The sequence below is a fragment of the Eublepharis macularius genome, chromosome 5, assembly GCF_028583425.1.
Source record: "Eublepharis macularius isolate TG4126 chromosome 5, MPM_Emac_v1.0, whole genome shotgun sequence".
Taxonomy (NCBI): Eukaryota; Metazoa; Chordata; class Lepidosauria; order Squamata; family Eublepharidae; genus Eublepharis; species Eublepharis macularius.
In genome coordinates this window covers 143,177,915-143,200,260 of record NC_072794.1, presented here as the reverse complement: position 1 = coordinate 143,200,260, position 22,346 = coordinate 143,177,915, and the positions used below count along the sequence as shown (strand labels likewise).

General features: G+C 47.0%; 1 protein-coding gene across 1 annotated transcript in view; it reads left to right on the top strand.

Annotated features, from left to right (window-relative positions):
- RBPJL (recombination signal binding protein for immunoglobulin kappa J region like) overlaps positions 1-14,269 on the top strand; it is a 75,966-nt gene extending 61,697 nt beyond the window's left edge. The window contains exons 9-12 of the mRNA XM_054980934.1: positions 278-418; positions 4,390-4,545; positions 5,535-5,638; positions 13,826-14,269. Of these exons, the coding sequence (XP_054836909.1) occupies positions 278-418; positions 4,390-4,545; positions 5,535-5,638; positions 13,826-14,102 (678 nt within the window). The 3' untranslated portion in view covers positions 14,103-14,269. The remainder of the gene's footprint in view (positions 1-277; positions 419-4,389; positions 4,546-5,534; positions 5,639-13,825) is intronic.
- Positions 14,270-22,346: the final 8,077 nt, after the last annotated feature.

The window sequence follows — 22,346 nt, the reverse complement described above, 5'->3', positions numbered from 1 at the left end:
GCCCTGATGGCCGCATCAGTATGCTTTAGAAGTGCTTGATAAAATGGAAGTATCAACCTGTCACTTTAGTGCGGCGGTGCTGTTGGAAATCTTAATGTTCAGGTGAACATGTTCTCCTGGTGACATTATTAGTGAATCTAAAGGTGAAAAACCACTCCTCTATGTAGAAATGAGGGGTAGAACTTTTAAAAAGCTTTGACCTTTCTGAAGCGGAACGAGGTCTTCCGCGCAATACACGCACACAAATGCTACTGCATCTCTGTGTTTATCTCCCCAGATCATTCGCAAAGTTGCTAAGCAATCTGTGATGATGGATGTGGATGAGCCAATCTCCCAGCTGCACAAATGTGCTTTCCAGCTCTATGGCAGTGATGGGATGTACCTGTGCCTCTCCACAGAGAAAGTGATCCAATTCCAGGTAACAAGTTCAGAGCAAATCAGATGTCACAGATCATCATCTTCTGTACTAGCACATACAGATATATTGTGTCTGGTAACAAACAGGCTTGGCCCTCCCATTAGGTGTACCTAGATAATTGCCAAGGCTGCTAGAGACAGGGCTGGCACGTCCATGGAGGCAGGTCTGACAGCCGCCTCGAGCACGGAGGCACCAGAGGGGGTGCCAGGGGAGGGGGCACGCACCATGGAGCTGGTGACAGCAGTGCTAGCGGCTGAATGGGAGGGCTGGGAAGCTTCCCTCGCACCATCCTGGCCACCTGCTTTGCCTGGCTTGCAGCTGCTGCACCCGGGCGGGAGTGCATGCTGGCAGTGGCAGTGCAGGGCAGTCTGAGCGGGCAGTCTCACAGCCTTCCTGTGAGTGGCCCCATGCTGCTGCCGCTGCCGCCTGCACACAGCTGTGAGCCAGGCATGGCAGGCAGCTGGGATGGTGCTGTGCAATTGAGCAGGAGGGCTGGGAGGCCACCTGCGCGCTGTCCCAGCTGCCTGCTGTGCCAATGGGGCCGGCTCGCAGTGGCATGCTGCGTGATGACGTGACACACAGTGATGTCATCATACAGTCCAGGTGCATGTGCATGTGTTCTTCACAGACACGCGTGGGGGCAGCAATAGCCCTGAAGCTGCCCCTGGCCTCAGGCGCCAGAAACTCTGGCACCAGCCCTGGCTAGAGGGATGGGGTGGCAAGCAGCACACTGGCAACTGGTGGGGGGACTGGGATGAAGACAAGCATGTAAGTGTCTGACATCATTAATATTATTATGTCCCTTCCAGGCTGTACTGGGAAGGGTAACTCTAAGAATCGCTGGAATCTAGTTGGGGTCTGATCATAGCAGGCAGCCTGGCTCGCCTTCTGGAAACCCTAAATGGCATCACCAGCCCCAGCGGTGCCACCTGGTTCATGCTGGCCAGGGCCTGCTCATTGGACATGCCTTTCCCACCATGCCCTCACCCTCTGCTCTTCCCCTATGAAGAAGGGAGGGAGAGAGGGAGGGAAAGTCAGTGGCTGCCTGATCTACCACCACTGAACTCCTCTCCTGCCTGGCTTGTGGGGTGTCAGGTGGTAGTGACTCCTTCCTCCTGCTCAGGTCTGTGCACCATGACTCAAGATAAGTGAAAATCTGTGTGTGCCTGGCCCATGAGCAGTGACTCAGGATGCACCTGGGCCCATGCACTCCTAGCCTGGGATCGGTCTAAGGGCCAAGCTAGAAGTGACGAATCACACTTGAATGGCAAGTGAACAGGGAGGAATACACGTGAGTCTGTTCACTTGCCATTCAAGTGTTATTCGTCACGTCTAGCTTGGCCTTAAGAAAGGGAGGTGTCCAGCTGGAGGGGGCATGGAATGTCTCTTCTAGTATTATAGCCTTGCCCATTTTGAACACCTCATGGTCCAAATGGGATAATAAATACTTGTTGCAATCCAGCCTAGGAATTGTAGTTCAACCCACTCCATTTTGAGCATGTGCCAGCATGCTGAATGCCACTGGCTGATTAATACTATAGGCCAATTATTCAAATTGTAGGTCATGACCCAAGAGTGGGTTGTGACTCTCTCACAGGTGGGTCACAAGACTCAGGCTGCTGCAGCATAGTGGTTAAGTGGTTCGGCTGTGAATCAGCACTTTTCTAGTTTAACTCCCACTACTGCCATGAGCTATGCAGGTGGTCTTGGATAAGCCACTCAGTATAGCTCCCCAGCTATACTGTGGAAATAATAATATAATACTGATTTTGTCCACCACTCTGAATGAGCACTAATCTGTCTAGAAGGGTGGTATACAAGCACAGTGTTGCTGTTGTTCTTAACTTTTGAATGGGAGAGGAGACTCCTTCCTCTCCTCCTCCATTCCTCCCAGCAGTGGCAAAAAGGGAGGGAAGAGCTGCCAAATTCCCTCCTCCTCCTGCCCTCCTTACCCAATACTGCCCATTCATTCACAAGGGGTTGGCTTGCTCCCAGCCACCTGTGGTATGGGATGCAATGAGTATTGTCTACAGCCTGGCAACCAGTGAGCAGGAACATGGGAGGGCAGCCACCAATGATGGTGTGCCATCACTTCCAGAAATAAATGGAAGTGACATCATGTCTCTTTAGGAATCACTGGAAACTCAATGGTAAAACTCAGGGCTTTTTTCTGGGAAAAGAGGTGGTGGAACTCAGGACCACACAGTGATGTCACTTTGGGTCAGCTGGAACAGGGGGGGGGGAGTTTTTTAAAGTTTAAATCACCCTCGGCGAAAATGGTCACATGGCCGGTGGCCCCACCCCCTGATCTCCAGACAGAGGGGGGTTTAGATTGCCCTTCGCACCGTGGTGGGCAATTTAAACTCCTCTCTGTCTGGAGATCAGGGGGCGGGGCCACCGGCCATGTGACCATTTTCAAGAGGTGCTGGAACTCTGTTCTACTGCGTTCCCGATGAAAAAAAGCCCTGGTAAAACTACAGTATTTGACATATAGCTGTTGTTATTTACTTACTTACTTCATTTATACCCCACCTTTCTCCCCAGTAGGGACCCAAAGGGGCTTACAATATTGTTCTCCCCACCTCCACTTTTTCACATAACAACCCTTTGAAGTGGGTTAGACTCTTCCATGGGAGAGTGAGAATTCAAATGTTGGTCTCCCAGATTCTAATCCGACACTCTTACCCAGTGGTCCCCAAACTTTTTGAGCCTGTGGGCACCTTTGGAATTCTGACACAGGATGGTGGGCACAACCACAAAAAGCCTTCTCCCTGCCCAGCTAAGTGACGGGCAGGCTCAGCCGCTGCTCCCCCCTCACCCGTGGATGATGATGATGATGATGATGATGATGATGATGATGATGATGATGATGATGATGATGATGATGATGATGATAACATTCGATTTATATACCGTCCTTCAGGACAACTTAACGCCCACTCAGAGCGGTTTACAAAGTATGCCATTATTATCCTCACAACAAAACACCTTGTGAGGTGGGTGGGGCTGAGAGAGCTCCAGAGAACTGTGACTAGCCCAAGGTCACCCAGCTGGCTTCAAGTGGAGGAGTAGGGAATCAAACCTGGTTCTCCAGATTAGAGTCCTGCACTCTTAACCACTACACCAAACTGGATCAGATGGGAAGGGAGAAAGTGGTGTTCACTTGTCTTCTCCTTGCCCAGCTGAGAAGCCCCGAGGCAGTGGGAAGGCCCCTCTCACTTCTTATTCCTGCATTCTGCATTCTGCACATGCATGGGGATAAGAAGTGAGTCATCAGCAACACGGTTTGCCTTTTATATAGCAGGATGAGTCGCTCAATTTGAGAGAAAACAAGTATTGCAAATAAATTTGATTTTTGAACATCATGTTTGCAAAAAGCAGATCATGTCTAATTGTAATGCTGTGTTCTTTCATTGTGATCCTGTTCCACTGTGCACACATCCTCTGATTTAGGAGGCAAGAACCATCATTTCAGCACAGAGTTTTTGTGTTGCCTGCAGGCAAGATGCTTTTGTCACAGTAGGGTGTGTGCGTGTGTGTGTGTGTGTGTGTGTGTGTGTGCGTGTGAGAGAGAGAGAGAGAGAGAGAGAGAGAAAGCTTGCCCCACTTCCCCCACCCCAATCCCAGTGGATATCTAGGTAATGCCACCATCCAAGCATTTTTGCCCTTTCCCTCATTTACTTGGCTTGGGGCACTGGTTGGGCTCCTTGTGCTCGTGTGGGATATGTGCATTTTAAGTTCCCACCCCTCTTTTTCTGGTTTGCTATCCAGCCCGGCCTACTGAGAGATTGTAGCTTATCTGTGGATAAGTTGTCAGATGCATAGGTTTGAACACTTTGAACACCCAGTTTCCAGCACCGTTTTGTTATCTGAATATTTCTAGTAATTAGCAACCAGACTGTTCAGGTACCCCAGATCAAGGTTTAGTTCACCTCCCATTCTTTTTAACACCCGATCATGTTGTGATACAGGCATCTCCATGCCCCAGAGAACCAAACCGGGAGCTGCTGAATGACAGCTCCTGCTGGACCATCATTGGAACAGAAACGGTGGAATACACATTCACTGAAGGCCTGAGCCGCATTCAGGACCCCGTGAGCCCAGCCCCTCTCATAACTGCCCTAGAGGTATGTAAAAAAAAAATCTGTCCTTTTTCTGGGGGCTTTGTGAGAAATTGGAGCAAAACTGTTGGCCAACCCAGTTTAATGTTTAAAAAACAGTGAGCTGAAATTCCACTTGGCGTACTTGATTGTCTCTGCCTTTAAACTGTTGAGGACATTGTACATCAGTCTACCCTAGAGTGAAACCATTGGCCTATCAAGGTCTGTACTGGCTCTCCAGGGAGACAGGCCTTTCATACCATCTATTACCTGATTCTTTTCACTGGAGGAGCTGGGAATAGAACTTAGGATCTTCTGTGGGCAAGACCTGAAGTACAGCCGTGCTGTGCAGCCTCTCCCAGTACATTGGAACTGCCTTAATTCTTATGCCTCCCCTCACAGATTTAGGGAATTAGAGTGGTGTTAATTCTTTGCTAAAGGTTCACTGGCCCCTTCACAAAACCACAGCCCACAGCATTCCTCAGGTAGAAAGTCAGGCCATTAACAGTTCAATACTAAGCAGCGTTACTCCTTTTTAAGTCAATTGAAGGGTTAGAAGGCCTAGAAGGGTGTGACTCTGCTCAGAATTGTATTGTCAAACACCAAATGAGTTTAAAAATGTAGCACAGATGAATGTCCTGTTCTGAGGCCTAACTCCTTCCTGTCTTTTCCACCACCCAGCATACTATGTGGAACCAATCTGACCCAACGTGACAGGGGTAGCTGCTCTCCAAGGCCCCGTTTGAGAGCTTAAGAGCTTTTTTTAAAAGCCTGGAAATACCAGGGATTGAACTTGAGACCATCAGTTTGCAAAGTATGTCTCTAGGGTATGGTCCTTTACATGCCTACTCAGACTTAACTACTAGAAAGCCAGAAAGCCCTCCAAAAAGAGATGTCTGTATGCTTGCTTTATTGTCAAAAGATACAAGATTGGGAGGGGGAAGATGGAGATGGGTCTGTGTTGTAAGATGATGTGTGTAATCCTCTTCCTTTGTGATTGGGTCTGCTTTTCACAGCTGACAGGTGGAGGGGACGTGGCAATGCTGGAAGTGCAGGGTGAATACTTCCAGGCAAACCTGAAGGTTTGGTTTGGAGATGTGGAAGCTGAAACTATGTACAGGTAAAACACAGGGACAATCTGCTGTGAACAGAAGGTATGTTACCAGGGGCAGTTCCACAACCAATGTTCTTTGAGCGTACTGCATCTCCATCTCTTCTGGCCTGATGACAGGAAGTAGGGATGTGCGTTTCGGCATTCAGAATGCCGAAAGAATGCCGAAATAAAAGTGTTTCGGCTTCTTTCGGGGAATGCCGAAACGTTTCGGGGAATGCCGAAACGTTTCGGGTAGCCGAAAGAAAAAAGCCGAAACGTTTCGGGATTCTTTCGGCTTTCTTTCGGCTTTTCAATGGGAAAATGCCTCCGTCTTCCCGGACGTCTGGGGGAGGCATTTTCCCACCGAATAAGCCCAAAATTGGTGGGGACCTTCCTCTAACCCTTCTCTAACAACCACCCAAGTTTCAGACAGATTGGACTTTGGGGGGCCATGTTATGGCCCCCCAAAGCAGGTCCCCCCATCCTCCCATAAGAAAGCGAAGGAGCAGCATATTGTTAGCATGCTGCTGCTAATCTTCTTCATTATTTCCTATGGGGAAAAAATGAAGAAGCAGGCTTCCTTTGCCAGGGGTGGCATTTTGCATGCAAAATGCCCCCTCACCCTCAGGGGCCCTTCTCCCACCCCTCCTCCCACCCCCCACCAAGGCTCAGCCTGCTCCCACTTGGGGGGGCCATTTCATGGCCTCCCCAAGTAGGTGCTCTAATCTCTACCACTGACAGCTGGGGGAGGCTTGTGTTGCCAGGGGTGGCATTTTGCATGCAAAATGCCCCCAAGCCCTCAGGGGCCCTTCTCCCACCCTTCCCCCCACCCCCCACCCAGGCTCAGACTGCTCCCACTTGGGGGGGCCATTTCATGGCCTCCCCAAGTAGGTGCTCTTTTCTCTACCACTGACAGCTGGGGAAGGCTTGTCTTGCCAGGGGTGGCATTTTGCATGCAAAATGCCCCCCAGCCCTCTGGGGCCCTTCTCTCACCCTTCCTCCCACCCCCCACCAAGGCTCAGACTGCTCCTACTTGGGGGGGGGCATTTCATGGCCTCCCCAAGTAGGTCCTCTCAGCCCCTAAAGTCCACCCCTTACAGCCCCACACAAACCCAATTCCCCCCCAGCTGCCACACACAGACCCAAATCCCCACATTAGCCCCTCACAGACCCAAATCCACCCCCACCTGCCCCACACCCATAACCCCAGGAACAGGCTGGCAAAGGCCAGCCCTCTCCCTTTGTTCCCTATGCTGGGAACTTCTAAACTCTCTTTCCCTGGGCAATTCTGCACAGCCCAGGGGTGCCACAATGGTGGGCACACTTCTGAGTGCCAGCTGGTCCCTGTGAAAGAGCACCTGAACCACAGACACTCTCCCTCAAATTCCCCCACCACCTACAGAGATGGCTGGCCAGCCAGCCCCATTGTTCCCTATGATGGGAATCAACTGCACAACAAAGAATAAAACAAGAACAACACAAAATAAAGTTTTAAATTTTTTTTCTCCCTTCCAAAGTACAAGTAGGCAAAGCATTATGACACATTACACCAGCAGTCCCCCACACAGAAAAATAACACAACTCACTTAACATCAGAGAATCACAAAGCATGATTCCTGTCAAAAACACTTTATTTCTTGAACAGCTTTAGGTTACACAGCAGGGGGGAACACCAAAGGGCATGGCAGCACTATCTTACACAAAAATAACACAACTCACTTAACATCAGAGAATCACAAAAACACAATTCCTGGCAAAAACACTTTATTTCTTGAACAGCTTTAGGTTACACAGCAGGGGGGAACACCAAAGGGCATGGCAGCACTATCTTACACAAAAATAACACAACTCACTTAACATCAGAGAATCACAAAAACACAATTCCTGGCAAAAACACTTTATTTCTTGAACAGCTTTAGGTTACACAGTAGGAGGGCACAACAGGGCATGATAGCAATGTACTACAAAAAATGATACAACCCACTTCACCGTTTTTGACAGCAATTGTGTTTGTGTGATTCTCTGATGTGAAGTGAGTTGTGTTATTTTTGTGTAGTACACTGCTTTCCTGCTCTGTGGTGCCTTCCTACTGTGTAACCTAAAGCAGTTACAGAAATAAAGTGCTTTTGACAGCAATTTTTGGGGTGATTCTTTAATGTGAAGTGAGTTGTGTTATTTTTGTGTAAGATACTGCTTCCATGCCCTTTGGTGTCCCCCCCCCCTGCTGTGTAGCCTAAAGCTGTTCAAGAAATAAAGTGTTTTTGACAGGAATTGTGCTTTTGTGATTCTCTGATGTTAAGTGAGTTGTGTTATTTTTGTGTAAGATAGTGCTGCCATGCCCTTTGGTGTTCCCCCCTGCTGTGTAACCTAAAGCTGTTCAAGAAATAAAGTGTTTTTGACAGGAATCGTGTTTTGTGATTCTCTGATGTTAAGTGAGTTTTGTTTTAATTTTTCTGTGTGGGGGACTGCTGGTGTAATGTGTCATAATGCTTTGCCTACTTGTACTTTGGAAGTGAGAAAATAATTTTTTTAAAACTTTATTTTGTGTTGTTCTTGTTTTATTCTTTGTTGTGCAGTTGGTTCCCATCATAGGGAACAATGGGGCTGGCTGGCCAGCCATCTCTGTAGGTGGTGGGGGAATTTGAGGGAGGGTGTCTGTGGTTCAGGTGCTCTTTCACAGGTGCTCTTTCACAGGGACAAGCTGGCACTCAGAAGTGTGCCCACCATTGTGGCACCCCTGGGCTGTGCAGAATTGCCCAGGGAAAGAGAGTTTAGAAGTTCCCAGCATAGGGAACAAAGGGAGAGGGCTGGCCTTTGCCAGCCTGTTCCTGGGGTTATGGGTGTGGGGCAGGTGGGGGTGGATTTGGGTCTGTGAGGGGCTAATGTGGGGATTTGGGTCTGTGTGTGGCAGCTGGGGGGGAATTGGGTTTGTGTGGGGCTGTAAGGGGTGGACTTTAGGGGCTGAGAGGACCTACTTGGGGAGGCCATGAAATGCCCCCCCCCCAAGTGGGAGCAGTCTGAGCCTTGGTGGGGGGTGGGAGGAAGGGTGGGAGAAGGGCCCCAGAGGGCTGGGGGGCATTTTGCATGCAAAATGCCACCCCTGGCAACACAAGCCTCCCCCAGCTGTCAGTGGTAGAGATGAGAGCAGAGCACCTACTTGGGGAGGCCATGAAATGCCCCCCCAAGTGGGAGCAGTCTGAGCCTGGGTGGGGGGTGGGAGGAGGGGTGGGAGAAGGGCCCCAGAGGGTTGGGGGGCATTTTGCATGCAAAATGCCACCCCTGGCAACACAAGCCTCCCCCAGCTGTCAGTGGTAGAGATTAGAGCACCTACTTGGGGAGGCCATGAAATGGCCCCCCCAAGTGGGAGCAGGCTGAGCCTGGGTGGGGGGTGGGAGGAGGGGTGGGAGAAGGGCCCCTGAGGGTGAGGGGGCATTTTGCATGCAAAATGCCACCCCTGGCAAAGGAAGCCTGCCTCTTTATTTTTTCCCCATAGGAAATAATGAAGAAAGATTAGCAGCAGCATGCTAACAATATGCTGCTCCTTCGCTTTCTTATGGGAGGATGGGGGGACCTGCTTTGGGGGGCCATAACATGGCCCCCCAAAGTCCAATCTGTCTGAAACTTGGGTGGTTGTTAGAGAAGGGTTAGAGGAAGGTCCCCACCAATTTTGGGCTTATTCGGTGGGAAAATGCCTCCTCCAGGCGTCCTGGAAGACGGAGGCATTTTCCCTTAGAAAAAAGCCGAAAGAATGCCGAAATAATGCCGAAAGAATCCCGAAAGCCGAAAGCCGAAAGAGATTCTTGTTTCGGCTTTCGGCTTTAACGATAGAGAATCTTCTTTCGGCTTTCTACTTTCGGCTATAGCCGAAAATTTTTGGCTTGCACACCCCTAACAGGAAGGGTCAGCCAGATTGCCAGAAAAATGAATGCACAATATCAGCGGTTATACCACATGTGAGAAAGGGAGTGGAGACAGTTTGGGCTTATGGTAAACTGCACCACCAAACGGGAGGCAAGATCCCTGCCTGCCTGAATGGTAGGATAGGTGTTTGAGCCACATAGGAGGCAAGTAGAAAGACGGACTTGTGTTTTCTGTGCAAATGCTGATGTGGCAAGAACTGGGACAATCCCATAGCTTTCCTAGTCAGAAATGTGGCCTCTACACATGAACACATGAAGCCGCCTTATACTGAACCAAACCATTGCTGTATTGTGGTCAGTATTGTCCATTCTGACTGGTAGCAGCTCTCCAGGTCTTTCTCATTACCTACTACCCCATTCTTTTAACTGGAGGTGCCAGGCACTGAACTTGAAACATTCTGCATGGGCAGTAGTTGTTTTACCACTGAGACATGGAGCCTCTCTACGGGAAACATCTAACACGTGAAGAACATGTGTCGGGAGATGCAGTGTTAACCAGAAAGGGTAGTTTAAAAAGACAGAGCTGGCAACACGGCAAATAACAACAACAACAACAACAACGTTTAATTTATATACTGTCCTTCAGGACAACTTAATGCCCACTCAGAGAGGTTTACAAAGTATGTCATTATTATCCCCACAACAAACACCCTGTGAGGTGGTGGGGCTGAGAGAGCTCCAGAGAGCTGTGACTAGCCCAAGGTCACCCTGCTGGCTTCAAGTGGAGGAGTGGGGAATCAAACCCAGCTCTCCTGATTAGAGTCTTGCGCTCTTAACCACTACACCAAACTGGCTCTCACAGCTGTGTGAAGGGGCTGTGAAATGTGAGATGGGAAATTTCAGCCCATTATAACTTCTCCAGGTCCAAGCCCGGTTCTCGAAGGCAGCTTCAGCCCATTTCCATTCCTTACTGTCCTCTGGTTGCGATCCCACACAGTTTTCAACTGGAGAGGTGAAATTGACAGAGTCTTTAGGGAGGCAAAGATGAAATTAACAATCCCTCTGAGGAGTGATCTCTGCCATCTCTGTCTTTTTAAACTACACTTCTCTGCTAACTTTGAGTCTCCCTACGCTTGACGAACACACACCCAGGTGTCTCATCTAGAGACACTCGTGGCCCCACCTCTAATTTGGAAATAAAGTTGCTGAAGGTGGTTTTACTTCATCCTGTTGTTTTATATCCCGCCAAAGAACTCAGGGTGACGTACCAGGGATGATCCCATTTTGTCCCTCACTCCAGTCCTGAGGCATAGAGTCAGCAACTGTGACTGAGAGATTCCTATGAGAGCAGGTGGTCCTTCAGGTATCAGTCGTGAACTTCATGGCTGAGTGAGGATTTAAAGTCAGACTTTCACAGTCCAACACTAGCTTAGTTGCTACACTAGCCCTTTTCAGACATTCTAAGGTTGGAAATGAGCACATGTACGGGGTGGGCCAGCAGGGGGCAAAAGCAGGAGATCATGGCATTCTGTCTGACCAAAATAGTGAAGAGTCCAGTAGCACCTTTAAGACTAACCAACTTTATAATAGCATAAGCTTTCAAGAACCACAGCTCTCTTTGTCAGATGCATCAAAAGCTTATGCTACTATAAAGTTGGTTAGTCTTAAAGGTGCTACTGGACTCTTTACTATTTTGCTGCTACAGACTAATACGGCTAACTCCTCTGGATGTCTGACCAAAGTGCATTCACTGGGATGTATTATAAAGCCTATGAGTGTGTGTGTGCACATGTATGCAGGGCAGCCCCTGGGCAGAGATTTCTCACTCAAACCTACATATGTGTTTGTTATGCTCACTTAGTGAGCATAAGGGCTGAAAAGGGCTGTCATCTTCTTTTCTGTCTTTCAGATTCTTCAGAGAGCAAAGTTGTGTTACTTTAAGTGTTTTGTTGCTCCCAAATGTCAGTGTTTTAAAGTGATTTCTGGGCTCTCTGGATGCAATCAGTGGAGTTGGTGATTTCCTGACAGCTTTTTATGTCATGGTATTTGTCTGGCACATGCTGCATTTTGAAATGACTATGCAATTATCTCTAATCTCCGCTGCCCCAAACACTTTCTTCCAAATAGTGTTAGCCATTTAGATAGACAGAAAATCGTATTTTCATCCAATCCTTCCTTGTGCCATGCTGTACTTTTCTATAGAATTTTAAAGCATTATTTTAAGGATAGTATTCCTTTTATCTGAACTTCCCAATAAGGTTGGAGATTAACCTATTCATTGATTTCTGTCAAAAGAGCCAATACAGTATAGTACTGTATAGTGGTTAGAGTTCAGATCAGGCTCTGGAAGACCCTGGTTCATGTCCCCACTCTTCCATGGAAAGCTTGCCGGCTGACTTGGGCCCCTCACACTCTAATCCTAACCTGCCTCACAGGGTTATTGTTGTGAGGATTAAGGGAAGAAACAAAGTTGTAAGCCACTCTGGATCCCCCACTGGGCAGAAAAAAATAAATACTTATTTATATAATATTGATGTTATAAGATAAAGTCTTTGTTTGTTTGTTTGTTTGTTTGTTTGTTTGTTTGTTTGTTTGTTTGTTTGTTTGTTTGTTTGTTTGTTTGTTTGTTTGTTTGTTTGTTTGTTTGTTTGTTTGTTTGTTTGTTTGTTTGTTTGTTTGTTTGTTTGTTTGTTTGTTTGTTTGTTTGTTTGTTTGTTGCCCACCTTTCTCACTAAGAGCCTGGCTACAGGTGACGAACTACGCAAGTGAATGGCAAGTGAACAGGGAGGAATACACGTGAGTCCGTTCACTTGCCAGGCAAGTGTAATTCGTCACTTGTAGCTTGGCTCTGAGCCTCAAGGCGGATTACACAGTATGAGATTAGTACAACCAGTATCAAGTACATTTCCATAAACAATGCCATAGGGTAAATAGATACAAATTTTAAAAGACATAGCTTTATCAAGAATCCAATACCGCATAGAAGAAATACTGAAACAGAACATAATCAGTTCTAGGACTGACATTAGACAACATGAAACGCAGGTAGTACATAGGAATGCATATTTAAAGCAACAGATAATATGTAAGGCAACATAGTGGTGAAGTCTACAGCCCCTAACTCATTAGCGAAGCATCTGAGACCCCATCCCTATAATACAACCCTCCCATCTGAGTAAAAAGCCTTTTTGAATAATTTGGTTTTGCATTGTTTGCGGAAAGCCAGGAGAGTGAGGGCTCTTCTGACCTCCTCAGGCAGGTCATTCCACAGGATAGGGGCCACCACAGAGAAAGCCCGTGTACGGGCTGCTGCTGATTTCACCCATGTGCAGCCTGGCATCTGCAGGAGACCCTGTTCAGATGAGTGAAGCTGCCATGGAGGAACATAGAGAGGGATAGACATGATCAGACTTTTTCTGTTAACTTACTTCTTAGGTTGCGTCACTGCACCCCATATGCTCAGAGAGCAGGGTGCATCCTAGCTGTCCTAAGGCTTCAGTATAACCTTAACTGTGTAACTAACAGCCCCCAAGTAGGCGAGCCTTACCAAGCCCAGCTGAGGGCTCACCATGCCTTATCTTCAAACAACCCAGTACTCCCACTGCTGCTGGCAGGTAGGCTCCTCTCTGCAAAAAGCCAGCAAAGGGCCATGCTGGAGAAGAGTGGATTCCACAATGCTTAAATATAAGACCTATAGAAGGGAGGGAGCTCTTTATGCATGCTAGATACAGAGCTGCTGTCTATGTATGCTAGATACAGAGCTGTGGCCCCGGAGTAGTCTTTTTCTGGGGTCAATAAGAGAACTGGTATCTCTGTTAAAAGGATCTTGAGTTACCAGTGTTGCCTAGAACAGGTAAGAAAAATCAGAGTAAACAGGTCCTATCTCACCCTCATCTGTGTATTGTGTCGTGCTGGCTGCCAATGCTTTGACATAAACTAAAGCACACTGAAGCCACTGAAATCAGTACTCTGTGGGCAAATCAATACCAGAGTCTAAAACTGATTTAACAGTGATTCCCTGTGTCCTGGGAACTGTAGTTCTGTAATGGAGAATCTTTACAATAGAATTCTCAGCATCCTCAATAGTTTGTTGAATTCGTTGGGGGTAGCCCTGACAATTAAAGTGATACAAAATGGATCTTACACTGAAGAGCAGCCCTGGTGTGGAGCACTGGGCAAAATTGCTTCCTGTATAGATACTGCAGAGAAAAAGAAATTCGGTATATAAACTAAAGCCAGTGCCTGCAAAAATCCAGATACTAAGACTACTGTCACTCATTTCTATAAAATGAACGAGTCTGATCTAACTAAAACTTTTTTTAAAAAAATCTTCCTCCCTCATATATTTTCCCAGGAGTCCGAAGTCCCTTGTATGTGTCGTGCCTGATGTTTCTGCCTTTAGCTGTGACTGGAGGTGGTTGAGATACCCTGTCACTGTGCCTCTCTTGCTGCTAAGGAACGACGGCCTGATTTATTCCAGTACTTTCAGCTTCACGTACACACCAGAGCAGAACTTCTTCACTGGGCAACCCATCTTGCAGGAGATTGCGCAGGATTCTTCGGACACCTTACTCGACACCATTCATCAGGAGTTTACCAGGACCAACTTTCACCTCTTCATGCAAAGTTAGAGACAGAACTGTGTGCCTGCCCCATGATTCTATGAGAGCTCTAGGAAAGATGCAGAATGTGGTGGTGCGCACAGAATTCAGCTTCCTGAGAATTATTTGTTTTTTCTCAACCTCAACGATTTTTTGAAGATTTGCTTAAACGAGTATGGACATGCTAGCTGAAATCTCAGAGGTGAGAGAGGTAACTCAGAGCCAAGCTACAAGTGACGCCTGACACAGGTCGGACACTTGTCAGCTTACCTCAAGTTTTGATGGGAAATGTAGGTGTCCTGGTCTTACAGCTTAGCTCTCCATTTAATTGAAGTTTGCAGAACCCCCACACACACACACACAGTGGAGGGGAAGGGGGGCATCTGGGGAGAGCCCAACGTCTGCACTCCCCTCCTGACCACATGTTCTCCCTCCCATAGACTGCCACTCTGTAACCGTCAATTAAATGGAGAGCCAAGCTGCAAGACCAAAATGCCTACATTCCCCATCAAAACTTGAGGGAAGGCTGGCAAGTGTCCAGGTGTCAGGTGTCACTTATAGCTTGGCTCTCAGTAAGATTTGCCATGGGTAGGGTTAGTGCTTTGGTGTCCTTGGCCCTCCCGAGATTAGCCATATCAGGATTTATTGAGCAAAATAACAAAATAATTCAGGATAAATTATGAAGAATACAGAAATTGCTGTTATATGCTAACATGCAGGTCAGTCAAATAGATCCTTTTATTAGATGTATCCGCATGATGAAGCATTTCATTTTCCACTTGCCAAACTATCCAGCATGTCAGTATATAATAAGATTACAAACTCTTTTGACCATGCAGATTGTGTGGTTATCTCATGTCATGGGTACCAATTTAAGGTTAAGACCTTTTCACACAAAAAAGAAATTCCATGATATTTAGGCCACATCTCCAAATCTGGGGATGCTCTTAGATTATTCTGTCTATCTCAATGAAAATTCATCTACAAAAGATAATGACAATGCTAATGTTTGCAAGATGTTTTTTTTTTCCTGGGAGGAAAGAAAGATGAGCTAAAATCCTTTGATAATTTTAGGAATTAGCCCTAGGTAGACATTTAATTGAGTATACAACTGAATTTGTGGAGGGGGCACTGGGAGTATGTTATCTATTTTACCCCAAACTTTCACATATTCAGTGTCCGCCTGCTTACATAGGGGCCTAGGCATGTACAGCTGAAGGAACATTGACTCTATACATGTGCTGTGTTCCCAACATCTTCAGGATACTGATTACCTGTAGGGAGCCTATGGCTTGGATCTGAACCAGTGTTTCCATTGGTGCAAAGATTTCCCCACACAAAACATGATTATTCTCTCCTCCTCTTCCTCCTCCTGCAGCAGCCCAAAATGCTTCCTGGAATCAATGTTTGCATCTGCAGAAATGTTGTTCCGGATCCAAGCCTGTATATTTTCAGATGTACACACTTCTTCAAATTAGTCAATAAATGTGTCCAGGCTGGAGCTGAGGCCAATAAGTGAAACCACAATCCCTCCGTCCCTTTAGTTGTATGCTTGTTTGAACACTTGCATAGGGCCGTTGTTGAGGTTTTCAGGGCACTTCAACTTTTGACAAACTACTTGAGCTTCTAAAATAAGTGGAAGTCAATTGAATTCATGGGCTGTTGGCCTAGCAATCCAAAGCAAGTTCATTTCAATTGAATTCCACTTAAATATCTTCAAGTCTCCTAAACACATCCAGATCTAGAAAGTACATATTGGCAGGGGCGGATCTATGGTTGCCAGTGCCCAGGGCAACTGAAGACTGCCCACTCTTGTGTGCACAGCGCATGCGCACTCCCAGTGCTGTGTGATGATGTCACTTCCATGATGTCATCATGCACGGCGGCACGTGCCGCCCCATGGCAAGCCGGCTGTCCCGGTGTGCTGCGGAGCTGGCGGCGGCAGCGCAAGTGGCTGGGAGGCCGCCCACACCATTTGCCTGCCCTGCAGGACGGGGCGGCCAGCTTGCTGCATGCCCCGTCCTGCAGGGCAAGCGAATGGTGCAGGCGGCCTCCTAACCACCCGTGCTGCCTTTCGCCTGCCCTGCAGGCCACCCATGCGCTTCCAGGGCTGCCAGCTGCGCCCGGCACCCCCTCTTTGGCAGCGCCGGGGGCAGACTACCCCCCTTGCCCCCCTGTCGATCTGGCCCTGCATATTGGTCACAGAGTGCTACACATTTTGTGCCTCAAGCAGATTCGCTATGCTGCCACCATCCCCAGGTGGTCATGTTCTTGCATTCAGAGGTGGTTACAGGCACAAACTCATCTGGCAACTGAGAAGGAAGCCTTAAGAGGGCAGCAACTTTCCACATTGGCCAGATCACTAAGGCAGTGGCATCTTATACAAAACAGTGCCACATTAGTTCTATGTTTCCTGGCTTCAGAGAGGGTCAAGGAATAGGAAGCCAGTGATAGAGAATTTAGCATTTACAGGAGTGTGGCAGATAATGATGGAAGCATGTGAAATTTGATGTTCACCCAAAATGTCACTGGAGGTAAGTCCTTCCACGTACTGCTGGTTCAGGTCAACTTACACATATATAGACAAGGGTTGCCAGGCTGAACAACCCTGGCAAGCAGTGGGAGGGGTGAGGATGGGGACATGATGGGGCATGGCATCACACATGTGATGACATCACTTCTGGGGAAAACCCAGTGCATAGCTCTAGGAATCACCAAAAACTCTATAGTAAATCCATAGAGTTTCCAGTGATTCCTGGAGTTAGTTGCCATCATTTTCAGGTTTTCTGCAGAAGTGACACAAGACACCAGCACTCCCCCCACCCCACCCCCATTTCTTGGAGCCTCAGCAGGTAATGGGAGCTCAAGGTGGAAGAACCCCCACTAGGGGGAAGGTATCCCTGCATCAATATAATCTTTTTTTAATTAGCAACTCTGTAGGAAAGTTTAAAGTGCCTTAGGGTGTAGCTGTATTCCGCAAATACAGAGTTATCCACTGTACACATGTTGCGGGCTTTGAAGATTTATTTAGAACCTTCAGACGAACACAGCATCAAAAGGCCAATTTTCTATTTTGAAGCATGTTGTTTTAGCATTAAGGTTGATTTAGAAGGGAGCCTGTTGCCAAAACCATGCTGGTTTTTAACCTGTGTTGAACTCCCAAAGGCCTACAGAGGAGCCTAGTGGAAACAGACCGCAGTGTCGTGAGCATCAACTCGTCAAAGTGCCAGGCGAGCATTGCCAACAAGTACTCCTTTCTCTGACCTCTCTAATTATGACTCTGGTGCTGGAAGACTCTCTTGTTCATTAGTGTGTTTTGTGGGCGTGAGAAATTCTGTGGCCAGCGCGTTTCAGATTACAGTACGTACTTATTTTATGTCTAAGGGTGTCCACGCTGCTTATGGCAAGATGGATATTTCCATTATGTCCGAGAGTCCACTCATTTGCTCAAGAGGGGAAAAAGCTGACCTGGTTAACACCTGGGCCACCCTTTCGACTCCAAAGAAACCCCCAGTCCTGCTCCAGACAGCCCCATCCCCAACTGCAACCCTGTTCAGTATCAAAACACCAACTCTTATCTGAACCATGGAAATTAAAAAGAAAATTGTGGGGTGTGTGTGTACATGGCTGTACTTCTTCTCCTCCGCTACCTTATCCTCACAACAGGCCTGTGAGATAGATTAGAATAAGAGAGCACTGGTCCAGGGTCGCCCAATGAGTTTTATGGCAGACATCTGATCGAAATGTGGATCTTCTAAACTAGCAGAGACAGCCCATGGTTACCCTACTCGGGAGCATTAAAAAGGCAATTAACACCCCATGCAGACACACAAAAGAACAGCCCACTCTCATGAAAACTGACGGGAAGGAGGCATGGAACCTGAATGGGAACAGAACATGGAACTGGCCATTGTCAGAGTCCACTGGAGGTCCAGCCCCAAGCAGTCCAATTTCAGGGAGTCAGCAGCATTCACTTAAATGGAGCAGAAAGCAAGCTTGTCTGTCTGTCTGTCTGTCTGTCTGTCTGTCTGTCTGTCTGTTAGAGCACTTAAGGCAGCTAACAAATAATTCCTGTAATAATACAACTCTGATATGCTATAAAAACACAGGCAATGCTAGAGATGTCATCCTCCTGATGGGCATGGGGGATCCTCCACCCTGAGCTCCCATTGCCCTCCAGTGCGCCAAGCAGTGTGTGTGTGGGGGGGGACACTGGAGCAAAAGCTCCTGGTTGGAGCTCCCTCCCTTTTGAAGGCATCAGCAGTCCTGGGGTGGGGCAGGGCAGATGGAAGAGCCCAGCCCAGATGGCGAACTCTCCCCAGGCCAAAGGCAGTCAATATAAGGCATGGAAGAGTCAGTCAGGTCCCAGAAGCTTCAATCAAAGGGCTAGAAGCATAACTCAAGCATAGCAAAATATTAAGTTTCCTGATGTGGAGGACAGAAGCAAGCAGAGAGTCCAGCAGCCTGCAAAACCAAAGTTGTTGAAAAGGAAAAGCAGTCTCAGAAGCTGGATCTTTCTTGCACCAAGTGGAATAGGATTAGTCCTTACAGTTGATTGAGCATTCAGGGAGGTAGCAGGGCTTGTATTGCAGCCTAGGTGGTGCCCTTGATGAATACAACTTGAGATGTTGGGCATCCTCACCACTGTAGTGGTACATAAGAAAATAGTCCCTGCTTGGCTGCTGGAAGCTCTAGTTCACAACCCTAGCACTTTACCCATGCAGTGCACAATCTCTGTATAAGTGGTCCCTTTGGGCTCACAGAAGCCTTTAATAATGTAATAATAATATTTGATTTATATACTGCCATTCAGGACAACTTGATACCCACGCAGAGCAGTTCACAAAGTGTGTTATTATTATCATGACAATCACAATGAGAATGAGAAAAGTGGGTGGGTCTGAGAGAGCTCTGGAAAAGCTGTGACTGGTCCAAGGTCACCCAGTAGGCTTCAAGCAGAGGCATGGGGAATCAAACCTGACTCTCCAGATTAGCATCCTGCTGCTCTTAACCACTACAGCAAACTGTATTATTAAAGTTTGGAAATTATTGCTGTGGTGGGTTTATGTTGCGACAAAGGCCATTAAGGATAGGTATTGCAACATTAATTGTAATTGTTTCCATATTAATTTAAGAACGGTTGCACAGATGCAGGTGTTGTGCAATCTCTTTCCTGTGAGGAATTTTTTGTTGGTTTGTTTTATATGAAAAACATCAGGAATAATTTAGTGGATTATTGGTGTAATCCAGTGTTGGCCCATGGAAAAGGAAGACTATAAATCAAGTCACAGGAAATCTAGGGAATCTTGCCATTGCAAGGAGGCTGGTTTTATTATTCTGAACGCTACAAATCAGAAGACAGCAGCTCCTGCAGTTTGGCAGGAATCCCTGTCCCAGCAGAGAGATGGTATGTGCCGTTTTTAGCACATGAGCAAGAAGAGGGCTGTTCTATTCACCAATTCTCCCAGTCATTCAAAATGAGTTTGTTGTTGATTCAGGGACATATTGGCTGTTTGAAGGATAGAAAAGTCCCCTTGGGCATTAGGACAGAATAGTACAATATGTAGACTAGGCTTCTTAGGAGAAGCAAAATAACACCTGTTGGATGCCTTTCTTTCAGCTGCAGGATCAAGCTGGAAGAGATGGGCAATATTTAAAGCAATTCAAACTCATCTTCACTTACTACAGAGCCAGCCTTACTGTTCTCGTCTTTGGAAGTCACAGATTTTTTCACCCAGCATATGAGCCCAGCTTGTTGTTGGCTTTGCAGCTTGCATGACGGATGGACATAACAGCACCTCAGGTGCTGGGTCAGTTGCCCGTCTTGCTCCTCTCCACATGCTTCAGGTGTGCTATTTGCCTTTCCTAATGTTTCAGGTGCCTTATGCACATTTATTCATGTACATCTATTGCTTTAAAAAAATCTTTTTAGAGACCTGCAAAGCAGCTGTATTGCTGTATTGGGGGAACCTCGCCGGCAGTAGCAAATCAGCAAACAACTTTTGGCCACTCAGATTAATCACTTGGCAGAACAAAGTTGTCTGTTTCAGTCCATGGCAGCCAGTGGCTTTTTGCTTTCTCACTTTAAATGACTATGGCTATCACTTGTGCAACAGAGAAACCCGGAGAAGGATGAGGAAACAAAGGTACGGGATGGGATTTTGTGGTCCTGTTACTAGTGCAGCTGCAAATTAAGAGCAGCAGCAACTGGACTTCCACAGGGCAGGTTTGTCTATAGTTTTCCTGCCCCGATCCCCTGGAAGTGGCCACCCCTCCCATCCCTACCCTAAGCCTACAAGGTTTTGAATGTTCTTTTTTAAAAAATCAGCATTCAAATATTGTTATATTAATATACTGTTGAAATGATTCTCTAAATTCACAGCTTTCATTTCTTTTAGTTTTTAGTCCCTTCTCTTGTAAAGATATGCCTTTTCCCCTTATATTTCTGCAACAGAAGGGGCTAGAGACTTCCTTTAAAAAAAATGGAAGCTGAGAATCCAGAAAACCTGCAACAACTCTTGCTGCGGCAGTATATCAATATAATGATATTCTAGTGCTGGTTTTAAAAAATAATACTAAAGAGCCCTCTGTGGCAGGGAGGAAATGACTACCACTAAGGTTGCTAGATGGCCTCCTCAAAAAAACGGATGAGGGCTCAGGCACTCGCCCAACTTTTTTTCTTCACTCCAGCATGATGATGTCACTTCCGCAAGTGATGTCATCGCTTGCGCCAGCAGCCGGGCATGCCAGCAGGCTGCTTCTCTGGCACGCAGGCAGCTAGGCAAGCAGGCTGGAAGAGGCAGAGGAGGGGCAGGAGACTGGGTGGGGCCCCCCAGCCACTCCCCCAGGAGTGCTTCCAGCAAGGGGGAGGAGTAGGGGGAGGCGGCACAGGAAGGCCTGCTGCTGCTGCTGCTGCCACCAGCTCCTGCAGGCCAGGGGCCAGCTGCTCTCTCCCCCCACCCCACAAACACCTGACTTTTAGATGTCTGGTATTTGACCTGCATTTCCCCTGGACAGTCCAATAAAAAATGGACTGTCCAGGGGGAAAACCTGACACCTGGCAACCACAGAGACAGACTCAAGGAAAATGGCTGCCATATGAGCTGGAAGATCCAAATTTTCCCACCCACACAGCAGCCATCCCAGCTTTACTGCAATCTTTCCCAAAACTTCAGAACAAAGCAGATTTGAGAAAGATTTTTTAAAAGCTATGGAATCCCCTGGATGTGCATGAATGAACCACAATGCTATGGGGAAGCAGTTAAAAAAAAAAACACGCTTCCCCAAAGCACTGAATTTGGGGCATAGTACCCATGTGGAAGACACAGAAGAGTTATGTACATGTCTATGTAACTATACAATAAGAAGTTCTAAATGTTACCACTAGGATAGGGTTTACTCCCTACGTTGATTCTGGTTTGGGCTGGGCATCATCATTATGGGGAGTGCAACTTAGTCACCCGCACGGTCTGAGACCTAGCAAACAGTCTCTTTTACTACCCCAATAATATGTGCAAAAGGGCTCTAAAAAGATGCTTTGCTTGCATCTATAGTTAAAAGCTATAAACGCTTCAAGGGATTGGCTCTGACATTGCGGTCAGCTAAATCAATATTTGCCGATTGGGAACATAGACTCCAAATGAAAATGATGTTCAGAGAACATTTAAAGACCTAACCGCTGGGGATTAGTGGTGCAACTCAACAGGGAGAGGCCAAGAACAGCAAAATAAGACTTTGTGTGCACTTTGCACGGGGTTGCATTCCCTTTTCTTTCCTCGTCTTGATTTTTGTATTCATACCCATAGGAAAGCATCCATTGCAACACTTACGTAGGTTTCAGATGCTGGCTGGACAAAAATCCCAGTGGATGCTTTTCACAGATAAACTCCATCTGCATATCATGCTCCACTATGCAGATTAAAGTATGAACCAGTTTGCCGATAAAAATATCCATATGAAAATACAGGAAGTACTCCAGTATATCTTTTTAAATGAAATCCTCATCCTTGGACACTGCTGTGCAAAATGTTCCAAGGATGTCTCATCTGCTGTAAACACAGATGGGGCTGCACAATAAGGTAGTGGGGTCAGCAATCTAGTCCTGTATTTACTCAGAGCTAAATCCTATAGTTTCTATAGGATACATGGAATGTTTAAGACTGCAGCCTAGATGGGATTTTCTACATGCTCTGTGAAACATACAGCTTGACTCAACCAAGCATCTGAGCACCCCAACTAACAAGGATTCTACTCAATAGATGGCCCATAGGAGTG